Consider the following 27296-nt stretch of genomic DNA (forward strand, 5'->3'; position numbering starts at 1 on the left):
GAAATAAAAAGACAATTTGATGTGCATAGAATTTATTTGGTACACCTGTTAATTTCTACAATATACTGACCAGAAACATTTCACATCGTGCCCACCTGCATTCCATGTCTGAAATGATTCACAGGCCAAGCATCCCTAATTCCAAAACCTGAAGTGCTGCAGAAATGGAAACTTTTTGAGTGCCAATAATATGCCACAAGTGGAAAATTACATACCTGACCGCATGTGATCACAATCAAAATGCAGGCACACTAAAACTTTTATATAAAATTACCTTCAGTCTCTTTGTACAAGGTGTATATGAAACATATCTAAGATATCTTACTATGCATATTCAGATACTCCACAATTTGAAAAACCCTTCTGATTCTAAGCATTTCAGGTAAATGTTAATCAACCTACATTTGGTAGGGTATTTTGCAAAGTTGTAAAGGGAGAAAAAATTATGACTGCACATAATGATGAAAATTTTTATCTGAAATAAATATAATTAGTCTACTTATCTATTCCAAATCAGGAAACACCAAATTGCCATTGTTAGGTATATTATTTTTTTAACTACAGGTGTGTATTTACATTGAAAACTTGGAAGACTTGCCAAAGCAGTAATGAACAATCTTAGAAACTCCTTGTTTCCCCTTCCCTCCCCCTTTCAGAATCCTTTCCCTGGAAATGAAATAAACTTGTTAAGCAACACATTTTATGTACTTTTAAGCATCAGCTCGACAATTAAAAGTGTTCATCCAGTTTTATAAAATATTCCTGCTTTGAAAAGTCAAAGTGAATGCAGAAATGTGAATGTAATTAAAACCACTGATCTGGATTCTTTTTATTGCAATAGTCTTGATGTTTAAATATTATATATTCATTTCTTTGCATTTTCTGTAGGCTTGAAACAAACTTTTTGCCTTTTGTCTCAAAAATTTCCTTAAAATTTAAATCATTTTAAAAACTGTACAACTGTATTTTTCATTCATAGTGTCAGATATGCAACTTTGTCCTTGGAGGTCATGTTATGGAGTCCAGCTTCTTGGATAATTGCTTATATAACACAAGAAACATTCAACAGTTTATTGATGTTAACAGCCATGTATGCACGATACATGATTATACCCATGTTATCCTAGTAATAAGTGTTTAAATTACTAATGTACAATCAGGTTTTAAACTTAACAGTTAAATTTCCATTCATTATGGAAAAATAAAAGCTCTAAAAGACCCTTTGATTTCTATACTTCAAAAACACTGGGACATTTATATTAAGGCATTGCTTAATAAACAGACCCCAAAGAAAGTAATTAGTATGCCTACAGAAGAGAGATAGTCATATTTTAAGGCAGTCAAAAGGTTATTTTATTCACATTAAGGCTGTGACATACTTAAATTAATTCTATGCAGGCATTAGTCTAAATAATTTAAATATCCAATGGTCAATGATGGAAGGCAAAGCCTTCATAGAAAGTAAATTGACAGTTTAGAACTAGATTGTAATACTCTCTTCACAATTGTTTTTAAAGATGATTTTATGTATATCATCTCTTGAAAATTTCTTCATCAGAATCTAGCAATAATAAAAAAAAAACCCCTCAAGTATATTATAAAACTTACATCTAGTCACATCACACCAAGTATACAGTTTATACTTAAGAGTAACAGTGCATCAAAGTTTTTCTTTGCTGCTATGGGTTAATTTATGTTTTAAATTTAATTTGATTATACTGTATAGGGATCCTAAACGATTTACACTGCAAATAAAACCTAATGGTTAATTTAAACAAATTTCAGTATGTTTGTATTCGTACAGTATTGTGCTAACAGTTGGTGATTATATGCACACATATATGTATATAATCTATAAAAAGTATTGAACTTCATTACTTTAAACAATCCACGTTTAAACAGTGAAAACAGAAACACAGCTTATTGTTTGCTTTGTTTGAATAGATTCTGGTAAATTGTAAAAAGTACAGAGAAGTAAGTCTACTTTAAAATTACATTTCACTTGTTGTATTCGTAAAGTTAATATGATCCATACAGGACTAAGTAAAATAGCTAAGAGGATTAAAAAAAAAAATCTCTTTAGGATCAGAAATAACTTCTGCGTAACTTCATTGTATTTACAAATTCATTCTTACTGTAAATAATCACCTTAGTTTCAGTAATGACATTTTAAAATGTATTTTCCTTTCTACCACTTTTCAATATATAGCTCAGGGTCCCACAGATTTACTTTTTTTTAAATTGGTACCCGGGATCGAACTCATGACCGCGTGCTTGCAAGGCAGGCGCTTAAGCCGCTTAACTAAATCCCCAGCCCCACTTTTCAACATAGTATGCTTTCCCGTTATCCACTTTCTACAGTAAAATATTAGAATTAATTTTTAATTTTTTTGGTACCAGAGATTGAACTCACAACCTTAGACTTGCCAGGCAGGCACTTGTGTTGGTAGGCTAAATCCCTGGCCTTAATTTTTTCAAAAAGCAAATAAAACATTTACCAACTGAAAATATTAAATGTCAGTACAAGTCATTTATAAGGCTTTTCTTTAATGCTATAAGCTGTGTCAGGGGGATATATACTCTGTGAAGTGTTAAAGATTTTGATAGTAGTCTTTATGGAAATAGGTGCTTGTTTCATGCTGTTTTCTTAAGTGGCTATGTTTCTATTAGTGCTTATACAACAATACTTTTTTCAGTGGAGGTGGGTATATCTCTCAATTGCAAAGGCTGAATCAACTGATCTTACCAGGGACCACAAAATTTTAGAAATATTTAATATGAAAGGTGTATAGTATAACTTGATTTAGGAGAGAGAATACATCTAACTGTTTTAAGAGATCTGCCCATTATTAATTTAAAATAGGATCTTAAATTTGTATGAAACAGAAAAGGAATCTTGCAGGAGATTCACCCCAAACCTGTATGAGTGATTTTGTCATTTTATTACTCAGGTACATCAGTATTATGTTTAAAATAATCTTATGTGAAATAGATATGAAACAGCTACTCAGCAGCAAAGAAAATCCATACAGTAATAATTTCATGGCTTAACCTATCATTTGACTTTTTTTTCTTCATGTAGGTGATTATATGGAGTCCGTATGACATTCTCTGAAACTTAAGAAATCATTCCAAACCTGTGGTAATCAGATTAAAACTTTTTGTTTCTGATTAGTCCCAGACCACCACTTGCCAACAAATTTGTGCCAGAACTGTTTAGGTCCAATTAAATTTAAGAAAAGATTACAATGTTTCGGTCTTTTTAATTTTTAAATGTAGCTTTACTGTGCTTCTAGAGATGTTTCTTAACTATCAGACTGTCAAACTTAATTCAGAATTCTGCCCTGTCTTTCTAAAATAATTCCATGCTGATTTTGTAAAATCTAAAAAATAGGAACCCAGAATAAAGGTATTTTATCATTTGTCAACTTTGTTATTCAAAATTTTAAAACACCACAACCCCAACACTCTGGCAAACTAAGTCAGGATCCTGCCCAGCCTAGGTAACTCAACAAGTCTGTCTCAGAGAACAGACAAAACCAAACCAAACAAAAACCCCCAAAACACCCTTTGGAACTGTGAATCAAAATAAACCTTTTCCTCTTTAAAAAAATAAATAAATGAAAAAAGTTGAAAAGATGTAGCTCATACAGAAAGCCTTGGGTTCAATACTTACTACTACAAACAATCTAAAACCAAACAAAGGATGTTAACAGCATCTTCTCCTTTAGAGTATGAGACTATTAATTTTTGTAAGTCCATGAAACTCTTAGGATGTTTCTTTATAAAAGTAATAACTTAATATTTTGTAAAACTTTTCTACATTTTAGCACAGTGCACAGGAGTGTTTTAAAAAATTGAGCCTACTGAGCAGTTTTTCTAAAACTATGTTAATCTTTTAAAACTCATCCTATTAACAAGACTTTTTAATTAAAGAAACCTAACTTGTATTGCAAGCCTTCTTCCCAGTTTGTTTTTAAATACTAAACCACTGATTCTTCTCTAATCCAAGTATTAATTACTCTTTGAAGACCATAAAACTGAATTACCTATGTTAAATTGATTGTGTACAATCACACAGCAAGTTAGAAAAAGCAAAAGAGGTTCTAAAGGAATACTATGCACTATTTGTTAGCAAACACCCTCACTTAACTTTTTCATTAAAGTTACCTAATTAAATAATGAAATGATTTTAGTAAATGGAATTTAAAGAATTTCAACTAATAAGAAAGGGTAATATTTGTTGTTTCAGTAGTTATATCCTAGAAATATTTACATAGGTATTATCTAGGAAATAAACTTTTTCTTACAACTGTATTTAAAAACAGTATTTTCCAAAATATTAATGTAACAGTAATCTTAAAAGTAAATGAGAAAATAAAACTTATTTATAATGAGTATATTCTATTCAAAATGAGGTAAAGTCATTTATTCTATAGGACTGTTATATAGTAACATAGGTTTTTAAACATTTATTGTGCTTGAGAATTACCATGAAGTTAAAAATTATACACACTGACAAGCCTTTTCTGTTATGAAAGCAATGATGTGTAACTTTTCTCCTTACTACCTAAGATACAAGTTTTGAATAATTCTGTTATATCTCCTACTCATCCGAATCATTATGTTCTCACACTGTGGGGAAATGAAAACTGGAATGAAGAAACGTAAGATTTCTAGGTCCTAGCCATCCAGAATCAGAGTGGCACTCTATAACAAGAATTAAAATACTATTTGTTTAAAGTTTCTAAGGTTTTCTTGAAGCTCTTAATTTTTCTGCTTTGAAAACAAAATTACTTCTTGTGATGGTGGTTTTTTGTGTCTTAAATCTCACCCTAATCCGTTCAGTTAGACATAAATATTTCAAAAGCCACCTCTGTTCTTCATGTTTTAATATTGGCTCTTAGACTTTGTCTAAAAACACCATGAAAATAGTACAGAATTTATGAAATAAACTTTATATTCTACTTAACATTTTTATCATGAATAAAAAATGTTTCATTTTAAAATCTCAGATCTTGGGTTTAAATAATTTGACAGCTCTTACATAATTTTTAGGTTCTTTAAATCTAAGCATAATATTTTAATATAACAAAACTAGATAAGGCTAGAGGATCTAAATTTCGAAGCCATACTGGGCAATTTAGTGAGATCGTCTCAAGATTTAAAAAAACTCTCCTCCACCAAAAAGTACAACAAAACAAAACAAAACAACCCAAAAGACTGGCGATGGGGATATTTCCCAGCGCTCCCTGGAATCAGTCTCCCAGAACAACAACAACAAAAAAGCTAAGATGTTAAATGCCACGCTAGACAGAGGGCTAAAACCAAAGTAGTATCACAGACTGCATATTCAGAGTGGGGCATGGTTACTAGCTTTGATGACTAAACAACTCACTTATATAACACTTAAAAACTGTTACCCACTGCTCTGAAAGAATGGCTACATATCAATCTATCATTAATATGTCAAATACATTTGAAGATATTTTATTACCAACACCAAAATTTCCCATAAAATATTAGAAAATATGTACACAAATCCTCACACTATGGACTCGCCCACAAAATCTCTAACCCTAAGCATACATAACACTACAGTTTACATTTACTAGTGTCTAACTTTTCATGTAAAAGTGAGAAGGGTTTTATTAAACCCTCAATATACCTTGAATTAATATCTTAAAAATGCATAAAAATGGAAGTTAGCTAACCTAAAAATGGAATGTAAGCTTAGACTATAATTATAAAATTATGAGAAAAGATACTAACATTTCAACAAATTGCTTTAATGTTAAACTTCCCAATGAAAACAATTGTTGATCAATAAAATAATACATGTTAGTGTAATGGAAAAGAAGTTTAATATACAAAGTATAAAAATAATTTCCTAAAGATTGGTTAGTTGGTATATGCTATTTAAGAACTACCTTTCAAACCTGAAGGACCCAGCTTCCTTTATTTTACCTTATCAAAAATGAATGTTTTGCTATAAAATAAATGCACAGTCACAAGAGACCAGTGACATGATTATAATTTGATTAAAAAAAGATGAAAATAATTAATTCTTATTTTAGGTGCAAGGAACAGGCTAATCTAGTAATAGCTGAAATTGGTGGACTTAAATTATTGAAATATTTTCTTTCTAATAAAAAAAGTTTGACTACACATAGTTTGACTATGTCGTTAACTCAGGAAATCATTGTCAAGTAACACCCTTACTCATGCCAATAAAACACAATAAAGCAAAACAAATCAAACCAAATATAACTCCTCAGCCAACACAAACTTTACAGCCTCCTCTAGGAGTCTGCATTTTGTTTGTGTTTAATGGTGACAGATTCTACAAGTACAAATAAAAAATAACAAAGTATCTTTTTCATTGAATAAGAAAGCTGTTATTTAAACGGTCTTAGAAAACTCTGAAAGGAATTTGTAAAACTCGTAATTTAATCAAGTATCTTAGTGTTTTATCCTCTTGGTACAAAAGTTTACACATGAATTTTATATTCCATCACAGTTACATGGTCTAGTGCATTTCAGAGTATTTGAATATTATCAAAGCTGTCCTTTTCCAATGAAAACATTAAAAAACAATACTTTTCCAATAAGTAACATGATAAAGAACTACTCATACTTTTGGATCTCACCTTTTTTCAGTACAAATGTATTATTCACCAGAGCAACTGTACACTGTACTAAAACAAAGTTCTCTATTAAGATAGAGGAAGCTACAGTATCTTGAAGTTATTTCCCAAAAGTTAGATTCGTAGACAGAACTTTGGGTTCATCTTATTTTTCTTCCTTCTTTCCACTGTTTTTTATAAAGTAACTTCCATTACGTACATACTATACCACCATCTTTCACTGGATTGAGATTAGGTGGGAAGTAGCTGTGTAATTTTAGTGAGATCACTGATGGCAACTGACCTCTTTTATATCATTCCGGTGCTTATGGTTAGATTACATCTAATGTGAAATTTCGAATTACATCCAGAGCTCCAGTATCAAAGCCACACATATCCAACATGCCTCTATCATCTGGGTCTGCAATAGTAAAACCATTTGATGTCATTCCACAAACAATCAGTTTAGCTGGAATATCCACTTTCTGTAGGAAAAAACCACATAAGATATCATAAATATACATAAAAACTGTATTGAAAGAAAACGAAAAGAAAAACCTCCAAAAATATAGTACTTTAAAATTTCTTCAACATGGTTTTTTATTTGCAAAGTCAATTTTATTTTCTTGGGGCGTGGTTATCTTTTAGGGTCGGACAATGTGAACTTTAAAAGACTGCAAAATAAAACTGCAAAAATCCTACCTAAAATTTATTTGTTCTATGTATTTACCGGTTTGTGGGAACCATAGTACATTTAAAACAGTATGGGAGCTTTGTAAATTATGAAAATTATTGGGGTATTCAGAGGTGCCACTTTCATCAAAATGGCAAATGGTGGGGCAGTATGTGTGAGTGTATATATATAAGAGAATTATTTCTCTGGGATTATCAATGTTTGGTTTACAATTTTCATATATTCAATATACAGATGTACCATGTAAGAACTCATTCTCTATAGTTACATGTAAGGTTAATATAGTTTTTGAGAAAAAAACAATCCTGAATATACATTATTATTTTTTTTTTTTGTCTTTTTCCTTTTCCTTTTTATCGGTACCAGGGATTGAACTCACGACTGCCTGCTTGCAAGTCAGGCGCTTAGGCCGCTGAGCTAAACCTCCAGCCCCCTGAATATACATTATTGTCACACACTACAGTGAACTCTGTTTTGTTTTTTTTGGTCCTGGGGATCAAACTTACGACCTTGCACTTGCCAGGCATATACTTATTTATGTCACTGAGCCAAACCCCAGTCCCTGTGAACAATTTAAATAATATATCTAATTTAATTGTTGTACCACCCCTAAAGGTATTTCCTACTGTGTCATCTATTAGGTCCATAGTAAGAAAGACCTAGGACAAAGACTCCAGGCTGTCTTTAGTCCAAATTCTATTCTCTCACCTCTGCTTCTCAAATTAAAGCAGGCATTGGAATCCCTTGGATAACCTGTTATAGCACAGTTCCACTGAGTTAATAATTCAGCAAATAGTTGATGGGGCCTAGAATCTGCATTTCTAACAAGGTCCCAAGTGATTCTAAGGCTGCTGGTAGGGAAACTACACTTTTGAACATCTCTATTCTTTGTTACCAAGTTCTATTTCTACTTCTATTCACATTAGCCACATATTAAGTGCTAATAGGCCCATGTGAGTAGCTGCTAGCTACCAGATTGAAAAGTTCAGTTATAGAATATATATATTGTTTTAGGAAGCTCAGTCAGGGAACACTGATTTCCCTCCATGTTTCACCATGAAAATCAGAACATAGTTATAGCTTTAATTTTATGTATTTCATTGGCAAAATCCACAAAAGGTATTTTTAATTTTTCAAAGAACATAATCATTAAAAGATACTGTTAGTACTGTTTAGCACTAGAATGGTTTAAAATAAATTATATATGAGTGGCCACTACTATTCTTATTTCAAGTACTTCTGAATTCATAAATGACATTGGATGCCTGTACAAAGATACAGGAGAAACTTTAGTGATATTTTAAAAGAAACAGTGGAGCATTATTTAGGTGAGAATAGCAGAATTTGTTTTACCTTTCTATAATCCCTCAGAGCAACAGAAGGATGGACATTTCCTGCAAAAGTCTCATTATCAGTGAATACAATAAAGACATCAGCAGCTGTGTTCGTCTTTTGAGCCCAGATCATTGGAAGAGAGCAATCAGTTCCACCAGCTGGGATCTAAACGCAACAAAAACGTGAATGAGAATTAAGTTACCCTCGTGTCCACAATTAAATGTCTGAAATATATACTTATTTTTACAGTATTGTTTAGAGCAGTATCTAGGCCTCCTCTAGTAAGACAATGCTATTTTAAAGACTATTTTTTTTTTTTCTTTTTACCGGTACCAGGGATCGAACTCATGACCGCCTGCTTACAAGGCAGGTGCTTATGCAGCTGAGCTAAATCCTCAGCCCCTTTAAAGACTATTTTTGATTTTTTGTTTCTCATAAGACCAAATTTCTTATAAATTAACACCATGCATACTATTAACATAAATTATTCTACATGTTGAGTAAATTTAATTAAAAAAAGTTTATTACCTGACTCATAGCCATTAAAACTTGTTGTAAGGTCATATCTTTAGTCACAGGACATGGTACCATTTCATCTGAAAAAGCAACCACGTAAGAATCTTTTTCTGTTCGTGTGACGACCTGAAAAATTCAATGGTAGTGATTTTTAGCACATCTGGGAGAAATACAGTATCCTGACGTTAACACAAATTCATTTCTAAGAGAAATAACATGATGCTTATTTCTAAATTTGTACTATGTTCTAAAGTATACAATTAATAACTTTCAAAGTAGCATACTTTTCACAAACTGTTAGAAACTGGTTTTCAAACCATCCTTTAAAGAGACAGAGTCTCATTTTATTACGCTATAGGAAACCACTCATGAAAAAAAAAAAATAAGCTTCATCTGTTTGCTATTTAGTGAGGCTAGAACTAAAGTCTCCTGACTATTTAGTTCCTTAATCTTTTACCTTCTTTATCATGCCTTTCGTTTTGTTTTGCTTTTTGAGTCATGGTGTTACTAAATTGTAAACATAGGAGTTGAACTTATGATCCACCTGCCTCAGACTCCTAAGTAGCTGGGATAATGTGCTATCAACTTGGCACAAAATGATTTTTAGGCTAAAAATATAGATAAAAAATGTGTCCCATGAGCTGAAATGACAAGTTAATGAAAACATAAATTTTTTTTGAGACAGGGTTTTGCAATGCAGTTCCAGCCGGCCTTGCGCTCAGTTTGTAGCTCAAGCTGGGTCTTGAATTTGCAACAATTGATCCCCCTTCCTCAGCCTCCCAAGTGCTGGGATTACAGGTGTGCATCAGCACCCCTGTATGCCCAGTTCATAATTCTTGATTAATTTTACAGTTTTACCATAGTAAACATTTTTTTTTAGACAGAGTCTTGCTACATAGTCCAACCTGGCTTTGAACTCTTTTGATTTTTCTCTGCCTCAGCCTCCTGAGCACTGTGATTATAGGCATATGCCACTAACCCTGGCTCAGAAATATTTTTTTTAGGGGTGAAAATTCTAAATTGTTCTAGGTGTTCTCACCATGCACATTGCTGCAGCAACTGTGCTAGCATTTAGTATACTACCCAAAACTCTTTGGTTCATTGAAGCACTGACATCAATAGCCAGCAAGAAACGTTTTCCAGTTGGCTCAACTGTCTGAAAAGAAAACAAAACAAAACATTAAAAGCAGATACAGAAATTAGAGGTAGACTAAATGTCTAAGAAATCTAACTTCCTTATTTTTCAAAAGAAAAAGGCCTGATTTTTGATACATCAACTGAGAACTGTTCTAAAATACTAAGCTCTCAGAAAGGTAAAAAAGGAAAAAAATAACCAAAAAAAAAAAAGGAAAAAATATATTTAATAATTCCATTTAAAGACGTTGCCATTCTATTTTTAAAAAAATTTTTCTTCACTAAAGTGAAATGGCAATTTAAATTTTTTAAAAACTGTGGTAAAATATAAATAATATAAACTTTACTTTGGTAACAATTTTTAAGAGAATGATTCAGTGGCATTAAATGCGTTCACAATGTTGTATAACAATTATTTCTTTTTCACCCTCAGTAGGATCTTTGTACAATTAAGTAGTAGTAGTAATCCTTTAGTCTCACATTCACTTAACTTCCTGCTACTTCTATACTACTTCTATACTACTTACTGCCTCTATAAATTTGCCTACTCTTGCCAGGGATTTAGCTCAGTGGTGGAAGTGCCTGCCTGCCAAGCGTGAGGTCACGATTTCATCCCTGGTACAAAAAAAAAAAAAAAAAAAAGTTTGCCTACTGTAGATATTTCATATGATGCAACCATAGAAAACCTGTCTCTGTGTTTGGCCTTAACATGATATTTTCAATGTTTATCTATGTAGTAGCATGTATTTGTAAGGCTAAGTATACAGTATTTTATTTTCTGTATGTATCACATTTTATTTATCTTTTGATGTGAAGCCTTGGGTTGTTTTTATATTTTGGCTACTGTGAACAATGCTGATAATAATGATATCCAAATGTTGAATACTTGCTTTCAATTCTTTTGACATATAGGTAAAGTTGCTGGATGGTATGGCAATTTTACATTTAGCTTTGTAATATACCTGTTTTCCATAGGTGTTCAAACATTTTATAATTTTACTAGTAATACTCCAGGGTTCTAATTTTTCTGTTCCTTAATATTTCCTATTTTCTGTTCTTCAGATTACTACTATCTAACTTGATATTAAGTTGTATCTCACTGTGGTTTTGATTTTTATCTTCTTGATACTAAACCATTTTTCATATGCTTATTGTTCATTTATACATCTTTGGGAACATGTTGAATGCTCTACTTTTCAACTGGGCTGTTTGTATTTACACTGTTGAACTACAGATTTTTTTCCCTTTTTTTGGTACTGAGGCACTTTGCTGCTGAGCTAAATCCCTAGCTGCAGTTCTTTATATTCTTGGTCAACAAGAAAGCCCTCCCTTGCAAATCTGGGCCACATGTGGGCTGGTGGGGGGAGAGCCAGATGCCAGCCTCTTCCAGTGTGTGGTCTGAGAAACAAGAAGAGCCAACTCCCTGTACCCCAAATGATGGGCTGATCCAGAGAGAACACAGGCTGTGACAATAGCCATTGAAGTAAAATACAATTTGATGCTTTAGTGTTTCACTGACTTTGCAGGTCTAAAGCTGGTAGTCTGACCACCTGTTCAGAGGATAACAATACACAAGGTAGCATCTATGGGGGATCTCTTTCTAAAGGTGGTAGCCACTGTTGTTTCTTTTTTGGTACCAGGGCTTGAACTCAGGACCTTGAATTTGCCAGGCCACGGTTAAGTCTCTATTGTTTTGAAGTCCTGTATCATACTCATTGTATTATCAGGTTGGATTTTGTTTTATTTTATTGTATCTGATAGCATGGACTGCCATTTCAAAGATAAATATATTATGGCAGACACTTTGGATTTACGATTACCTTGTTTTGAAGTTCTTATACTTATTGTTTTGTTTTTATTGGTTCTGCTGTTTGATTTTTACTGTCTAAAGGTATCTGCAGCTATTTTGAAGACAAGAGGCATTATGGTAACCGTTGCTAATTTCCTATTGTTCTGAAATCCTGTGTCACACTGGTTTTGATTGGATTTATTGTTTTATTTTGCTTAGTTTTATACTCTTTAAAATAAAAATTAAAAAAATTTAAATACAAACATATATATTTTGATGTTATACCCTTACCACATACATTGTGCAAATGTTAATTCTTACTGTAAAGGTTACTTCTGTCTCCTTTTATACTATCCTTCTTTCTTATTATTATAGTGCCATTTTCTTTGATAGGTATTGCTAGAAATCAAACCTAGGGCCTTGTTTTATTTTCCTACATAAGAATATGCAGTTTTTCCAGCATCATTTTTGAATACCATCCTTTCTCCATTGAATCATCTTGAAACTTTTCTCAAAAATCAACTGACCAGATTTACAAAGGCTTTCCATTGTATTTCTTTGTCTTTAGGCTAGTAATGCAGATCATTGCAGCCTTGTGGTAAGTTTTGAAATCCCAAAGTGAGTATTTCAATTTCTTTTCAAGATTGTTTTGGTAATTAGGGGTCACTTGAATGTCACATAATTTTGGTATTTTTCTTTATGCAAAACATGTTATTGGAATTTTGAAAGGGACTGTGTTGAATCTGTAGATGTCTTTGGGTACTACTGTCATCTTAAGAAGCCTTCAAACTAGGAGAATATATATCTTATTTATCTTTATGGTAATGTTTTAGACTTCAATGTATAGTACTTGCATCTCTGTTGTTAAATTTTTTCCCTCATACCCTTCTTTTCTTTCCCTTTTGTGAAACTGGATATTCAAACCAAAATCTATGCACTGAACTACATTCCCAATCATTTTTTCTTTATTTTTAAATTTTTTATTGGGTATAGGGTCTCATTATGTAGTTCAGGCTGGCCTTGAACTCATGGCAATCTTTCTGCCTCAGCCTCCCTAGTGGTGGGATTACAGAGAAATGTCACCATACCTGGCAGGTTTTTTTTTTTTTTTAAAATTTTATGACTGGACCTCTGCCAAGTTGCTATCTTGTCAAGGTGAGGATTGAATTTGTGATCATTTTGCCTCAGCTTCCCAGAGTGCTGGGATTACAGGTGTGTGCCAAAATGCCTCGCTTCGTTTATTCTCTTAGGTAACTATTGTCAGTAGAAATATTGTCTGAATTTCCTTTTCAAATTGTTCACTGCTGGTGTATAGATATGTAAATGATTTTTATTTGCTGACTTTATATCCTGTAATTTTAATTTGATTAACTCACTTAATTGTGTTTATATATATCAGTTGTGTACCCTTTAGGATTTTAGGATTTATGTAAGATCATGCAATTGAGGTTAGCGATAGCTTTACTTCTTTCTTTCCAATCTTGATTTTTAGGATTATTTCTCTTCACCAGTTGCTAAAACTTTCAGTACCATGTAAAAATGAAAAACTGGAACATTCTTGTCTTATTCCTGATCATCAGCAAAAAACTTTCAATTTTTCACCAAAGAGAATGTTAGTACATTTAAGTATGTCTTTAAAAAAAATATGCATACACACACACATATGGCCTTTATTATGTGAAATCTACTTTTATTTCTAGTTTTTTTAACTGCTTTTTTTAAGTGATGGAAGGATGTTGAATTGTCAAATATTTTTGTGCATGAATTCAGATAGCCAAATGGTTCTGTTATTCCTTAATTCTCCTAACGTAATGTCCTATATTATGCTGACTGATTTTTGTATGTTGAAATGTCCTTTCATGTCAGAAACAGGTATTATGTGATGATGGTATATACTTCTTTTAATTTGCTGCTGAATTTGGATGTTATTCTATTGTTTATCAAGAAAATTTTATGTATGGCTCTGATGTGGGATTTCCAGTCTAAATAATTTACTTTCTATCAAGACTGATGAGACACACCTAACAATTAATGGAAAAAGCAAGGGACAGAAGGCCAAGTCAAGGACCCACACAAGAATGCAAATTTAAAAATTTTTGTAATCCCAAATACTTACATTTAGTAACTCACCAAAATGATTAAAATTATCAGAATAAATTTAGAATTGCTGCCAAAAGGTAAGGAGAAACACTTTTCTCATAAACTCATAAATGTTAACTATATGTCCACCTTCACATAAATTGAGAAAATGACTATGTACTCATAAATGATTATAGTATTGATCCTTTAAAATGTTTTTACAAAGGATATTAAGCCATAACTTAAAAGGGGGGGGGGCAAACATTACCTTAAATGTTTTATAAAAAGCAGCATCCAATGCTTTCAAGATCTCTTCACAAGGGCACCACTTCAGTTTTCCTCTGAGTCCATGACCTATTCTGTAAGTTTCTAATGCAATTAGGACATGAAATGGATGTATACGAGCCTAGGATCAAGAAAAATAAATGTAAAATTCAAGCAAAAACTTGTAATTATGTGTCTTTCTTAGATTTTTATGCTACTATAACTAAGAGAGATATTTTATGAAGAAGAGAGAATAATGAGGATATATTAACCTTAGATAGGAGTCAAAAAGCAATTTGGTATAAGATGTAAAAACCACACTGATTTCATTTTCGAAATTTAGAAGCCAACTTTTTCACTTAGTTAACAAAGGCTACCAATAATGCTTACCTTTTTTAACAGTTTTTCATTACATAGTTTTTCACATACTAAAGATACTTCTGAATTTCCTGGTTCAAGTACTGAATTAGCAGTCATTTTTCCTAGATTCCTTAGTAATGCAGTTAGAGGCATTTCTTGTAATAAAGCCCTCCACACCTATAGAAAGATATATAACAAGTTAAGAAGAATACGTGGGCAGACATATAAGGAATTAAGGGGAAGTAATTCACTATATTATAGCTATATCAATAACAACATTCTCTAAGGCTTTCGAGACTCAAAAGTACTTTCAGAATGAAAATGTATTTGATCAAAGATTTATCAAATCAGCTAAATTATTTTCTAGAAGTAAATTTTATGACTACAAAGATTTTAAAGTTTGTGAGATAGCAAATTCTCTGAAATTACACTAACACAAAATGCCAACCACATTTGGCCTTATGTTAGAGATTTTACATAAAAATTCAAAATGTATATTTCTCTCCATTTTTTTTTTTTTTTTTTTTTTGCAGTGCTGGAAATCAAACCCAGAATCCTGCACATGTCATTTCTCTCTTTTTATGAGACAGGGTCGTGCTTTGTAGTGCATGGTGGCCTTCAACTCACTATGTAGCCCAGGCTGGTCTCCAACTTGCTTTGATCCTCTTGCCTCTGCCTCCCGAGTGCTGGCACTACAGGCAGTTGTCACAGCATTGTTGTTATTTTCGTTTTTAAAGTGAAATTACTCACCTCTTTAGATTTTAAGTGATTTGTTAGAAGATGCTCCCTAACTAGTCTATGTTCTTCTATTAGATGAATGACTTCCAGTTCATCTTTCGTGCGTTTCACTTTTTCTACAGCTTCCAGATATTTTAGTAATTTTTCAGTCTCCACAGGAAGTGCTTTTTCTTTATATAACTCATGAACCTCTTTCCAGCCCTTTGTAATATATTTGGTGACAATGGCAAGTCCTTTAACAAGAAAAGAATTGAAAAGGCAGGTAGGATTATCAAGAAAAAATAGAACACATTTCTTGAGAATACATCCTATGATAGAGTTAGCTATATACACAGGAGTTAACTCTCTTAAAGTAGGGTACTATTTCCTATGTTATAACAGACACATTTAAGCAAATAGAGCACATTAATTTGGCTTATTTTAATTTACTTATTTCCTTACTGCTTAAAAACCAAACAGGGGAAAGTTTTATATCTTAAGTAACTATTTAATTGTATTACAGAGGCTTTTTTTGCCCTTAAGATGTCAGTGCCTATTTTGGTTTATAGTCTCAGAATAATTCCTTTCTGTATATCTGAATAATACAGATTTATGAACAAGAGATTTAAAGGAAGTAAAGAGGTAGGTAAGTTTCTTTTATGGTTTTAGAGAGATTACAGGATCATTTTTTAAAGGGGGAAAATTGTTCATTGCATCCATACTTTCTAATCATAGAAAGGGCTAGCGGGCTGAGAAAAATGTAGGTTCTAACCTACTTTCTGTGATTAAATGTTGATCTTTTTAGGTCTTGTTCTCCACATCTATTAAAGGTAAGGATTAAATCCTCAATTCAAATCTCTCTGAAGGCAAGGCAGGTGAAATAAAGGAACAGATCAATGTTGTAAGTCAACAGGACTGTGGTGAACTAAAAACAATTTGCACTGGGTGTTTTAAACAAGCACTGACTTACTCTGCCAAAAGATGTATGTTCAAGAAGTTACAATAGCAATGTTTATCTAAAGTATTCTGATTTTTCAAAAAGCACTGACAATTTTTTCCTTAAAATATTTTATAGATCAAATGATACACAGTATCTAAGCCAGTCTGAGCACATGTGCTATTTCTGAACGCTAAATAATTCGATCTAAAGTTAATATTGCTGGGCACAGTGGCATATGCCTGTAATCCCAGCACTCAGCAGGCTGAGGCAGGAGGATCATTGTGAGTTTGAGGCCAGCCTGGGCTACAAAGTGAGTACAAAGCCAACCTGAACCATATAGTGAAACCCTGCCTTAAAAAAGACAAAAAGAAAGAAAGAAAGTTAGTTAATACTAACAAGTTGGATGTGGTGGTGCACTCATGAAGCTGACACACGAGGACTGCTACAAGTTCAATGCCAGCCTAGAGTACCCCCCATTAGTGAGCCCCCATCTCAAAAAACAAATAAAGCAATAGTAGGGACTTCCAAAACTTGTTCCACAACACGTCTTCTATAGTTGGTATAAAAATGTCCTAAATAACTAAATGTTTCATGTGAGCATGTGCATACTGTTTTTCCAATGAAAAGAAATATTCCTTAATGCAGCTGTATCCTACCCAGTTCCCTAATTATGCAGATACATAGGCACAAGATAAAAATCTGATTAAATTACACTTTGACTGACTTGTCTATTGTAAGTACACCATTTCAGTTAAGACATTAATGTCTTAATTACTGGTTGCTTAATTAGAATTTAAGATTCTTTTCATTCTGAGTAGCACTGAAGCCTCATTCTCTGTCACCTATTCAAGAGCAGCTTTTTTGCTTACTGAAACTTTTAATTTAGTTTTGTGTGGCATCACAATCTACTGGCACCTGATTCTAGTTAGCATGGTCTTATTAAAGATTTAGAATATTAACCTGTAAATCTGCCCTATGATTCTTTATTCTGAATGCGTGGGTTGCCTGTGATAAGTCAGTAACTCCAGGTTGGCAATAAAGATTTGAACTGGTCAGTCAATGTGTGTCTTGAGAATTAAGGGACAATTCTAGAAAATAATTCTATAATATCAAGTAAACATTTGTTTTTTCTTGGCTATTCTTTACTTTCACCCCCAGTCCCCGAAAACTTTATGCTTACCTTCATTGGAAGGTTTAAGATGTGACAGTCTTAACAGGTCTTTGTGAGACCAGCCATTTCTTTGTTTGTATTTTGTAACTGCCAAAGCAAGGGCCATGCCACCCTTTTCATTGTACCAGTCAGCAACAGCCTTCCGGAGAGCACGACCCCACATACCACATTTCATGCTTTCCTTCAGGTCTTTCTTAAACTGGATAAAAGTAAAGAGATGCGTAGGAATACGACAAACTTCAGAAACAGCTTTAAATGCTGCTTGTTTGGTGTTTATGTCAGAACACTGGGAACAAATGGCAAGTGCAAAGAGCAAAGGCTCTTGCTTTGCGGTTCTGCCTTCTTGACTAAATGACTTGATTTCCTGTATCACTTCATACCCTCTACCATCTTCAATCAATCTAATTAAAGCTTCGGCATTTTCCAGGCCCAGCTTCTGTTCTTTGATATAGTAAGTACCACCTTCAGAACCAAAACATAAGAACCGATGGAGTCGATTCATGTCAGTGACTTGCCATACATGTCCACCTTCAGAATTGACTATTTGCTTTTCATTCAGTGGCTGCATTTGGTTTACAGATTCCTCCATTCTTCCTGTCTTTCAGGAAACCTACCAAAAAAGCAAAATATCATTATAATTAGATAGATACAATGAAATTATATACAGAAACATTAATCTATGCTTATTGAAACCTACTACCTTTCAAATTTAAAAATATCTTTTAAGTTCAGTAAACTTTACTCAGTATAAAATCAAAATAAATATTCCTAATTAGAAAACACAAATAATGAAAAACAAAACAAAAACTACATGTGACCATCCAGAAATGAGTACTAAACACCTAATTTGAATTTAAAAAGTGCTTTTGCTTTGTACATATTTATATTTTTATAATCTAGGGAAACATAAGATATTTCAAAACCAACAAACTAGGTAACAGGTGCAAAGATATGATCTGTCATATCAGAAGCAACAAATAAAAGAGTCCCATTTGTGATGTACCAGTATACTGCTTCTGAGACTTAGCTGGGTAGGTCAGTAAGAGCTCTTGGGTCCCAGAGAGAGATGAATAAAAGTAAAAAGTAGAGATGAATGAAAGTAGAAAATAGGGACCCACAGTAGCTGGCATGAAGAAAAATGCCAATCCTTAAACAACTGTGCAGGCATTTTTGGTTGTCTGGCAATATTCCTCTACTTTCTCTGGTTTCCTTATCCTTCAGTCTTTTAAAGGCTTTTAGGCTTTTCTCTGACCCCAACGGATGGATCCTTATTTCTCTAAGACAGTGGTTCTCAAATTCTATGTGCATCAAAATTATATAAAGCGATAGTTAAAACACAGATCAGTGGGTTCTTGGCCCTGAGTTTCATAATGAAGTAAGTCTGGATGAATCTTAAACATGTATAAACATCAAAAGCTCCCAGGTAACATTGTTCCTGGGGACTCAGTCCCAATCAGGCGGCTGGCATTCTCTATGTCATATGACTGCATGTCACAAATCTGGCTCATTACTAGTTTGCTTGGAATTCTTTTGAGGTTTTCATCGTTCTTAAAATGGGGTTTCAGCTTTAAAAAAAAAAAAAAAGGATATTTCTCTTTTTTGCTGACTTACTTTCAATTTCAAGTAGTATCTAAAGAACTGTATCTTCACAAATGTAATCAGTTCATGAGGATACATCAAGGCTATATATAAGGATGGTAGAGCAAAAAGGCAGAATCTGAGTCCTTCGTATCACTGAGCTACTTGGAATTGTTCTACTTAGACTCTTCTTTTATGGTGGCAGCAAACACGGTGCCATTGGGGGCTTTTATCACTGAAAGCTCTGAAAAGTTTTCCATCGCTGTTCTATTATGTCATAAATGTTTCTTCATTAAGTTTTCTGTTACTTGTAATTGACAGCATCCTGATTAGTTTACTAACTGTGCTTGCTCATTCATACTTTGGCATCTGTCACAATTTCTACTTTCTTCCATCATCTCTAAAGCTATTAGAACTAGCTTTCTTGCAACAATATCACTTTAGAGAGAATAATCATAATAATCAATATTTTACCAGTCTACAACTATTTTTACTGTCCATCTTACACCGTTATTATACAAAAAGCTTCTGCCCATGGCAAACAAAACAATATAACCAACAAAAAAAAAATTTCACCCAGCAACCATGGGACAACATGAAGGTTTCTGTTCCATGAAATAGATGAAAAAATGAATTTCAGACCTCAGAGAAAGCATTCATTTGTGGAAGCAGAAATGCAAAATGAATGTAACTAAGTGCTTTACTAGAAAAATGTTATTAATAAGCATGAATGAAACAGTGCCAACTCAAAAATCCAGAAAGATGTATGCAGAAAACATGGATTGAAAAAGTAAAAGGCATTCAGGAGATGTTTCTGAATTCCTGCCTTGTGTCTTTATATTCTTGAAAAGGAAATATTAAATGTACTGGTATAGCTGCCAAGACTTCATACAGACAAGAAAGCAGAAGAATATGTGGTAAAAGAAATTTTGCTTTGAAGAGACACATGCTTATGTGTTGGGGGGAAGTATAAAGAATGGAATACTGGTGAATTTTAACAATTCAGAGACAAGGAGAAAAGGGTCTCTTAAAAGCCAGTTAAGGAGAAGCACCAAGTTAAAGAAAACCAGGAGACAGAGAGGGATGGTGGACTAAAAGGAAGAGAATTTCAAGGAGTAAATTGCTGGTAATGAGAAATACTCTGACATCAAGTAAATAAAGGACGTGAAAATGACCACTGAGCCTAATAAACAGGACTAACTAGAAAATCCAATTGCACTTGAGTGCCTAAGAAGCAGGATATGAGAGACAGGGTTGTCCATACACAGTAATCTTAGTACATGTGAGGTTGAGCCAGGAAGATTGGAAGTTCAAGGTCAGCTACATACTAAGGTTCAGGCTGGCCTGCACTACATAAAAATACCCTGCTTCTAGATCAAACCAAACCAAACCAACAAAAACAAACAACTCCCTCTATGAAGTAGGTTGATTTCAGTGAGACCAGGAGTAAGCACCCTGTGAGAAGAGACTGCAGAGGAAGGCCACTTTTCTATAGCAGCAGTTAATGAAGGAACATAAGAAACAGGTAACAGCGAGGTTAGAATATAGGAGAAAAACTTTTTACATTTTTCGGCAGCACATCAAGGATGATTTTGAAACATCCAATCTGGAGATCTGAAGAGACATTAGAGAAAGGGAATAACTGAGAGTAAGATCCCTGAAACACTCAGTACAGAAAGAGCTTACAGATTCCAAGTGGAAACTGGTCCATTGGTGGCAAAAGAGATCCTGAACCCTGTGAAGGGTTTAAGGTATGTATGGGTAAAGACAGATTTGAGCCTGAGGGGAAAGGAAATTGGGTAAAATTTCCAATCTGATTGATACAGTGTTGCAAGTATAATGTGTGAAAGTTTGCTAAGTAGGATAGCAAAGAAAGACCAGAAAGAGGAAGATAATGATGTGGGGATACATGAATAAGAATGGAGAACCTTAATTCTGAATGTGATAAAAGGGGAAGCAGAGTTCCACTGTGTTGTAAATTTGGTGTATTACAAATACAACTGATGCAATTTTACTTATTTTAGTGCAGGGATAGGTTTTAGGTGGTAACAGATATAAGGGTTTTGTTATTAGGGACTGAGGGGCTGATACAATTATTACGTAGGCAACTCTCCTGGTGAAGTGAATGCCACTTAATTTGTCTTTACTTTTAACTTTCATGAAGAGAGGAAAAAAAAAAAAAAACAAGAAAAAAGCTTTTGAGACTTAACAGCCTTTTCCAAGACTGATATCTTAATTGACAATTCTAACAGAAAGTTGTAACTTATTTTAACCTTTACAGTATGCTTGACATTGCCTGTTTGTTCTTCAACTTCCACAAAATACACTTCAACTTGTCCACCACGGCTTATTCCTTTTCTTAAATGAATAACAATGAAATGATATTTAGTATCAGTTTATTCTACTATGCCTACTCCTACTCCAATGCTCAAATGTTTGTATTTGAAGTCCCTTTTAAAGCTCAATATACGACCTTCCTAATTTCTTTTCTTTGTATTAATTGTGAGCATGCCTATTATAACAGTAGTTTCCTTGACAGCAGGGACCAGTCTTTATTATTCAAAAATCTCTCTTCTGCACCTAGAAGACTACATTTAAGTAATGAATAATTCATACTTAAGGACAACTAGATAGCATTAAAATAGATTCTTTGAACCATTTAGTTAAGAATTATGCACAACTGATTTTTCTTTCTTGTAACTTATTTTAGAAATAAAAGTCTTGATGTATGATGAAAACCCAAACAAGTTGTTAAAGAAATTCTGTAGTCAGAATAAAATAATAAATGTACTATATGGAGGTAACAGAAATACAATCAAGAAAAAAAATTAGGAAGTTGTGATGAAAATTGAGTGAAAATGTCATTGGACTAATACTTCTCTAAGTTTTTTTGATATAATTGAGGTATTTAAGTACGTATCTTTTGTAGAATAAACAGCAAGACCAATTTTTAATCTAAGAAAGATGGTTAAAAGAGACATTTCAATAAATGTAAACCTTGTAATCCATACTGTAAATTTACATTAAAATTAAAGAGGTCACTGTCTTAAGTTCCTACGTTAATTAGCCTCAATAGACCAGTTCAAACAAAATGCAGTCTGTGACTCATGTTAAATACCTGTCAGTCTACCTGAAACTACTGGGAGCAGACAGATCCTAAAACAGACTTTTTCTTGAAAATAGATTATTTAATCCATTCAAATCAGCAAGGGAGGTCTCTCTTTTAACCTTTACAATAAAAGTAATGTGATGTTAACCAACCAGCTTTTCTTTATCACTGTGTTTTTTCCTTCCCACCCTACGAAACTCTACTAGTCTAGAATCTAGAATCCCAACTAAAACAAATAAGGTCCCTAGGTTAAATTTGTTGTAATTTTGTCTTTTGCAAGTTGCTCCCCCCACCTCTACCATGGATCGAACTCATGACCTCGCACTTGCCAGGTAGGTGTTTATGCTGCTGAGCTGAATTTCTGGCTCTGTAATTTTGTCTTTTGACATAAGAAATAAATTGTAGCTTTATCAACAGACAGTAATGACAACTTCAAGGACATATTCTTTCAATATTTCTTGTGCCGAAATTGGCTGGCATAACTTCTGTGATGGTATTTTCCAGGATGCAGCATAAAAATAGCAGAACAGACTAGATTATATTTACAGCTAGGGCACTTTTGTAGTTGGGTATATAGACTTGACAATCAAACTTTTAAAGTGAAAGATGGAAAACAGAAAGTCCCAAGCTACTTTGTGTCACTGATACAGAATTTAACCTTAAAATTGGCTGTATTGATTATTACAACTTTAAAACTGTTACGTCACTGTGGTATGAGAGTTTTGGTCTTCCTACAAGGTTCCTGACAGTTCATTATGTTCTTGATGTCACAGGGAGGCCAAATCTACTCTGCCCCAGTTCCTGCACTCTTTTTATTTTGCCATTCCTGAGTTGTAGCCATTATAACACACCATAATCCTAAGAATATAATTTATAGTAAATTAGATAAGTCATTTTAATAAATTATTAACCCTGAGTAGGTAGTAGGAAGCCCTGAATTTATAGTTGATAGGGTAGAAATGTGAGTAGCTTACGGACTCCACTTGTAGCTGGTATCTCAAGATAAATCTTACGAAGAACTTTGTCTTTGAGATCTGATATAAACTTTACATAGCTGCAGAATTAAACTGAATCTATGCAGGACACCCAAGTGTCAGAGAACTGCTGTTGGAATAGACAACAAAGGGACAAGTGACAAAAGAAAAAAACAAACTAGACTTCATAAAATATGAAACTACCGGGGATGGCAGCACACAACTATAATTTTAGCACTTGGGAGGCTGAGGCAGGAGGATCATTGCAAGTTCAAGACCAGCCCAGGCTACAAAGTGAACTCTAGACCAGCCTAAACTGCACAGTGAGAGCCTGTCTCAAGAAGACCATAGAAAATAAAATGGTAACAAATATATGGAATAGAGAAAATATTTGGCAAAATATCACAATTATAACTCAATTAAAAAATAGGAAAAAAGATCTGAATGAACATTTCTCCAAAGAAATGGGCAAAAAAAATCTTATTTATCCAACGGTACCAAACAGCCAATAAACACACACACCCAATATCATTAGTCTTTAAGGAATTAAAATTAAAATCACAACAAAGGGCTCAGGTATAACTCAGTGCAGAGTACTTCTTAACAAGCAAAGCCCTGCATAGAAGCCACAGCACTACTAAACAGCCACAGTGAGATACTATTTCACTCGTTCAAGACAACATTAAGTGTCAGTAAGGATTTAGAGAAATTAAAACCTGAATTGCTGCTATTGGAATGTAAAATGACACAGCCTAGAAAACACTTTGTCATCAACAGATTATATGTAATTCCCATATGACACAGGAATTCTCCAATACATTTGCAAGAAATGAAAACATGTTCCCACAAAAAGTTATCAATGTTATTCACAATGGGACAATCTAGAAACAACTCAAATCTGTATCAGTTGAAAAATACATTAAAAAATGTAGTACAGTATATCCATAAAAGAAGTTATTTTGCTAATAAGATGGAAGCACTGATGTGTGTTACAACAGGAACTTACACCTTGTGAACAAAGTCAGTCACAAAAGGCTACATCCTGCTGGATGTGGTGGCACATATCTGTAGTCCCAGTACTCTGGAAGCCGAGGAAGGAGGATTGCTGCATATTCCAGGCCAGTTTGGACTACACAGTAAGACCTTATCTCAGAAAAACCGATCCACACCAAAACAAAGAAGACTACATACTGTATAATTCTAACTGTATGAAATTTCTAAGATAGGCAAATTCATATAAAAAAGTTCATTAGAAGTTGCCTGAAGACCAGAGGAAAGCAAAACCTAGGAAGTCACCACTAATAAAAAGCACTTCTGTTGAGATAATGAAAATGTTCTGAATTGTATTTTTTTTTCTTCCTTTGAGACAATGTCTCATTATGAAGTTCAAGCTGGCTCACTTTGTAGCCCAAACTGGTCTTGAACTCACAAAGATCCTCCTGCCTCAGCCTCCAAAGTGCTGGGATTATAGGAATGTACCACCACACCCAGCTCAATTGTGAATATTTTATTTATTTACTTGCTTATGCTGCTGAGCTAAATCCCCAGCCCTGGATATTATATATACTGTTCATTTTTCTCTTTTTTTTGGTAGCAGGAATCGAACTCACGACCTCAGACTTGCCAGGCAAGCCCTGTGCTACTGAGCTATATCCCTGGCCCTCATTTTTCTCTTAATAAAGAATGCAAAAATAAATGCTAGTAAAACACTATGTAACAGCACTTCCTTCTGCTTTACATCTATTAGAACTAAAACATAACATGGTATTTTTTTACCAAAACTAATACTATATTATTTCTAAAGATTCTTAGATATTTCTTGCATTTATACATCTGAATAACTTTCAGTATCTGTTAGTAATCTATTCTTTGAAAATGTTTTCACCTCAAGAAATCAACAATACAGCTGATTCCTTTAAAAATGAAGTCGAGGCTAACATGTAAGATGCTTTGTAAAATAACTGAAAAGAAACCAGGTTACAAAAACTGGGGTTAGGCTAAGTGTGGTGGTTCCTGCTTGTATTCCCAGTACCCTGGGAGGCTGTGGCAGGCAGAAAGATAGATAACAAGTCACAAGTTTGCCTGTCTCAAAAAAGAAAGGCCAGGGATGTAGCTCAGTGCAAAGATGCTGGATACAATTCCCAGTACCATTTTAAAAATTCTATCTATGTATGTATCCATCTCATACAATGACAAGTAATAATGGGAATAAGTGGATCAAGTCAAGATGAGCCAATAAAAAGTACTGAGGGAAGTGAGAGTAGTCAACTGGTTGCCATGTGAATCCAGATCCCATTTTTCTCAAGACCCCAAATCTGTTTATGTGAGATCTCAGTATTAAATTTGACATAATTCAAAAAACAAAATCTTCTGTTCTAGTTACTTTTAGATTTTCTCAAAGGCTAAATTTTTGATTTGGTATTTTACAATAATAGGTACCATGCTAAATGTGTTATGAAATAAATTTTAATGTATTTGTTAGCACAGAAATTATTTCCAAGTTTATAGCACTATTACAGACTTAATACTGCAAACACTTTTGAGATCTGATGCCAGTCATTCTAGCTAACACTCATAAAGAAATAAGACTAGCTAGACTGCTAAGGCCTCAGTCTTTTCCAATTAAATACTCAAGGGCAGATTTTGGACAGAATTCCACAACCTGGGAGCAGTGTCCAGCGACAAACTTCAAGGTTCAAAAAAATTTTGTTTTAAATCAATGCTTAATACAATTTTTGGCTTCTACTGTACAACATATGTGTACTTACTTCAATGCAAAACTGTTCTATTTTTTCTTTCTGTAATATTCACCTAGGTTATTTTGTGGTTTCACAAAACCTGTAGCACAAGGCTAACTCGGGGTAATAGACGACCTGTTGACAAACTAAGGAGTCAGTGTTTATCCGTTACGGTTTTTCTTTTCTCTCTTTGGAAGTCAAAGTCCTTTCTTGGAATATGGTTTTAAGGTATGATGCATAAAACATATTCTCAAAAAACTTTAATCGTAACACTACAGTACTATGCATGAGAGCATGATTGAAGGAGACTCACAGAAAAAACTCATTTTCAATAGTCGGTTTTACAACCGTCCCAAATGTTTTTAAGATCTAAGCAATACATTTTAAAACATTTCATTTTCCAAAATACCGCATGCCTTACAACAGTCTATCATCTCCGTAGAGTTTAGACAGCTTTCTCCTCTCCTCCTCACTCCCTATAGGATAAATTCACCACTCCTCTTCCCACAAAACTCCTTCTTCCAAAAACCCGAATCAAAGACAACGCCTCTCCGCGCAGAAGCCGCGGGAGGAGGAGAAAGAGGAGGAGTAAAGCAGGCCTTGTGCATGCTGGCCTGTGGGAGAGCTCTGCAAGCAGAGGCGGGCGCTGTCCCAGGTTCACACCGGGCCCACCACTGCGGAGTCCCCGCGGCCTGGAGACAATGCCCCGTAGTGATGCTGGCTCGGTACCCAGCGCGTGCAGCGTGCGGAGGAAGCTGCGCTAGGGTGGACGACTGCTGGTCAAGAGTCTGCACGGCCTCCGCGGCTGGGACGCCGGGTGAGACACACGGAGTACCGCTCAGACCCTGCGCGTCTGCAGGATCGCTGCAGGGTCAATCGGACCGTACAAATGGCCCCCGGTCGCCTCCCTGCCTCCTCACCTTTGCCCGGCGGCCCACCCTTTGGAGCCGCAGAGCTGCCAGCAGAATCCTTGCGCAGGGCTGGGAAACGACGAAAGGCGGCCTGACAGGCTAGGACAACTCCAACTCCAGAGTCGCTGGGCCTTCCGGGTTCCGCTCCCGGGAACGAACCCCTCCCCCTTGCTCCGCTCCCGCCCCAGTGGTGAGGACCCCGGATGTTACTTCCTTAGGCGCCCTGAAGCCCCGCCCTTTCTGCTCAGGCTCCGGCCCCTTCCGAATCCGCTACGGATCCCGCAAGGCCCTACAAGATTTTCGACGTCTCTTGGGTGGCTAGAGTGTCTTCCTGCGCTCTGGCGCGCTGCAGGTGACGGCG

At 34.5% G+C, this 27296-nt stretch overlaps 2 protein-coding genes across 3 annotated transcripts in view; one reads left to right on the plus strand and one right to left on the minus strand.

Moving 5' to 3' along the window:
• Nucleotides 1-15: 15 nt before the first annotated feature.
• Nucleotides 16-27260, minus strand: Ro60 (Ro60, Y RNA binding protein). Its single transcript, XM_005005926.4, has 9 exons — nt 26945-27260; nt 17635-18235; nt 15548-15768; nt 14828-14974; nt 14442-14579; nt 10211-10327; nt 9184-9297; nt 8674-8820; nt 16-7111 (listed from the first exon to the last, which is right to left on the minus strand). Exons 2-9 carry the CDS (start codon nt 18212-18214, stop codon nt 6959-6961), a joined length of 1617 nt encoding a protein of 538 aa, XP_005005983.3. The 5' UTR covers nt 18215-18235; nt 26945-27260; the 3' UTR covers nt 16-6958.
• The window catches only part of Uchl5 (ubiquitin C-terminal hydrolase L5), a 35060-nt gene continuing 34237 nt past the window's right edge, over nt 26474-27296 (plus strand). The window contains exon 1 of one of the 2 annotated variants that reach the window (XM_063239850.1): nt 26474-26841. In XM_063239850.1, coding sequence (XP_063095920.1) covers nt 26631-26841 — 211 coding nt within the window. In that variant the 5' untranslated portion in view covers nt 26474-26630. The remainder of the gene's footprint in view (nt 26842-27296) is intronic. The other variant, XM_063239849.1, reaches the window with a different exon arrangement.

Source organism: Cavia porcellus, unplaced genomic scaffold (assembly GCF_034190915.1).
Source record: "Cavia porcellus strain 051 isolate PalLab524CR breed Dunkin Hartley unplaced genomic scaffold, mCavPor4.1 scaffold_29, whole genome shotgun sequence".
NCBI classification, from domain to species: domain Eukaryota; kingdom Metazoa; phylum Chordata; class Mammalia; order Rodentia; family Caviidae; genus Cavia; species Cavia porcellus.

Coding starts and splice junctions, on each gene's coding strand:
- Ro60 (XM_005005926.4), bottom strand. CDS start 18,214: ATGGAGGAATCTGTAAACCAAATGCAGCCACTGAATGAAAAGCAAATA. Junction 14,580..14,827: donor ATGAAAAACTGTTAAAAAAG/GTAAGCATTATT, acceptor TCTTGATCCTAG/GCTCGTATACATCCATTTCA. Junction 10,328..14,441: donor CTTTTTATAAAACATTTAAG/GTAATGTTTGCC, acceptor TTTTCTTTTCAG/ACAGTTGAGCCAACTGGAAA.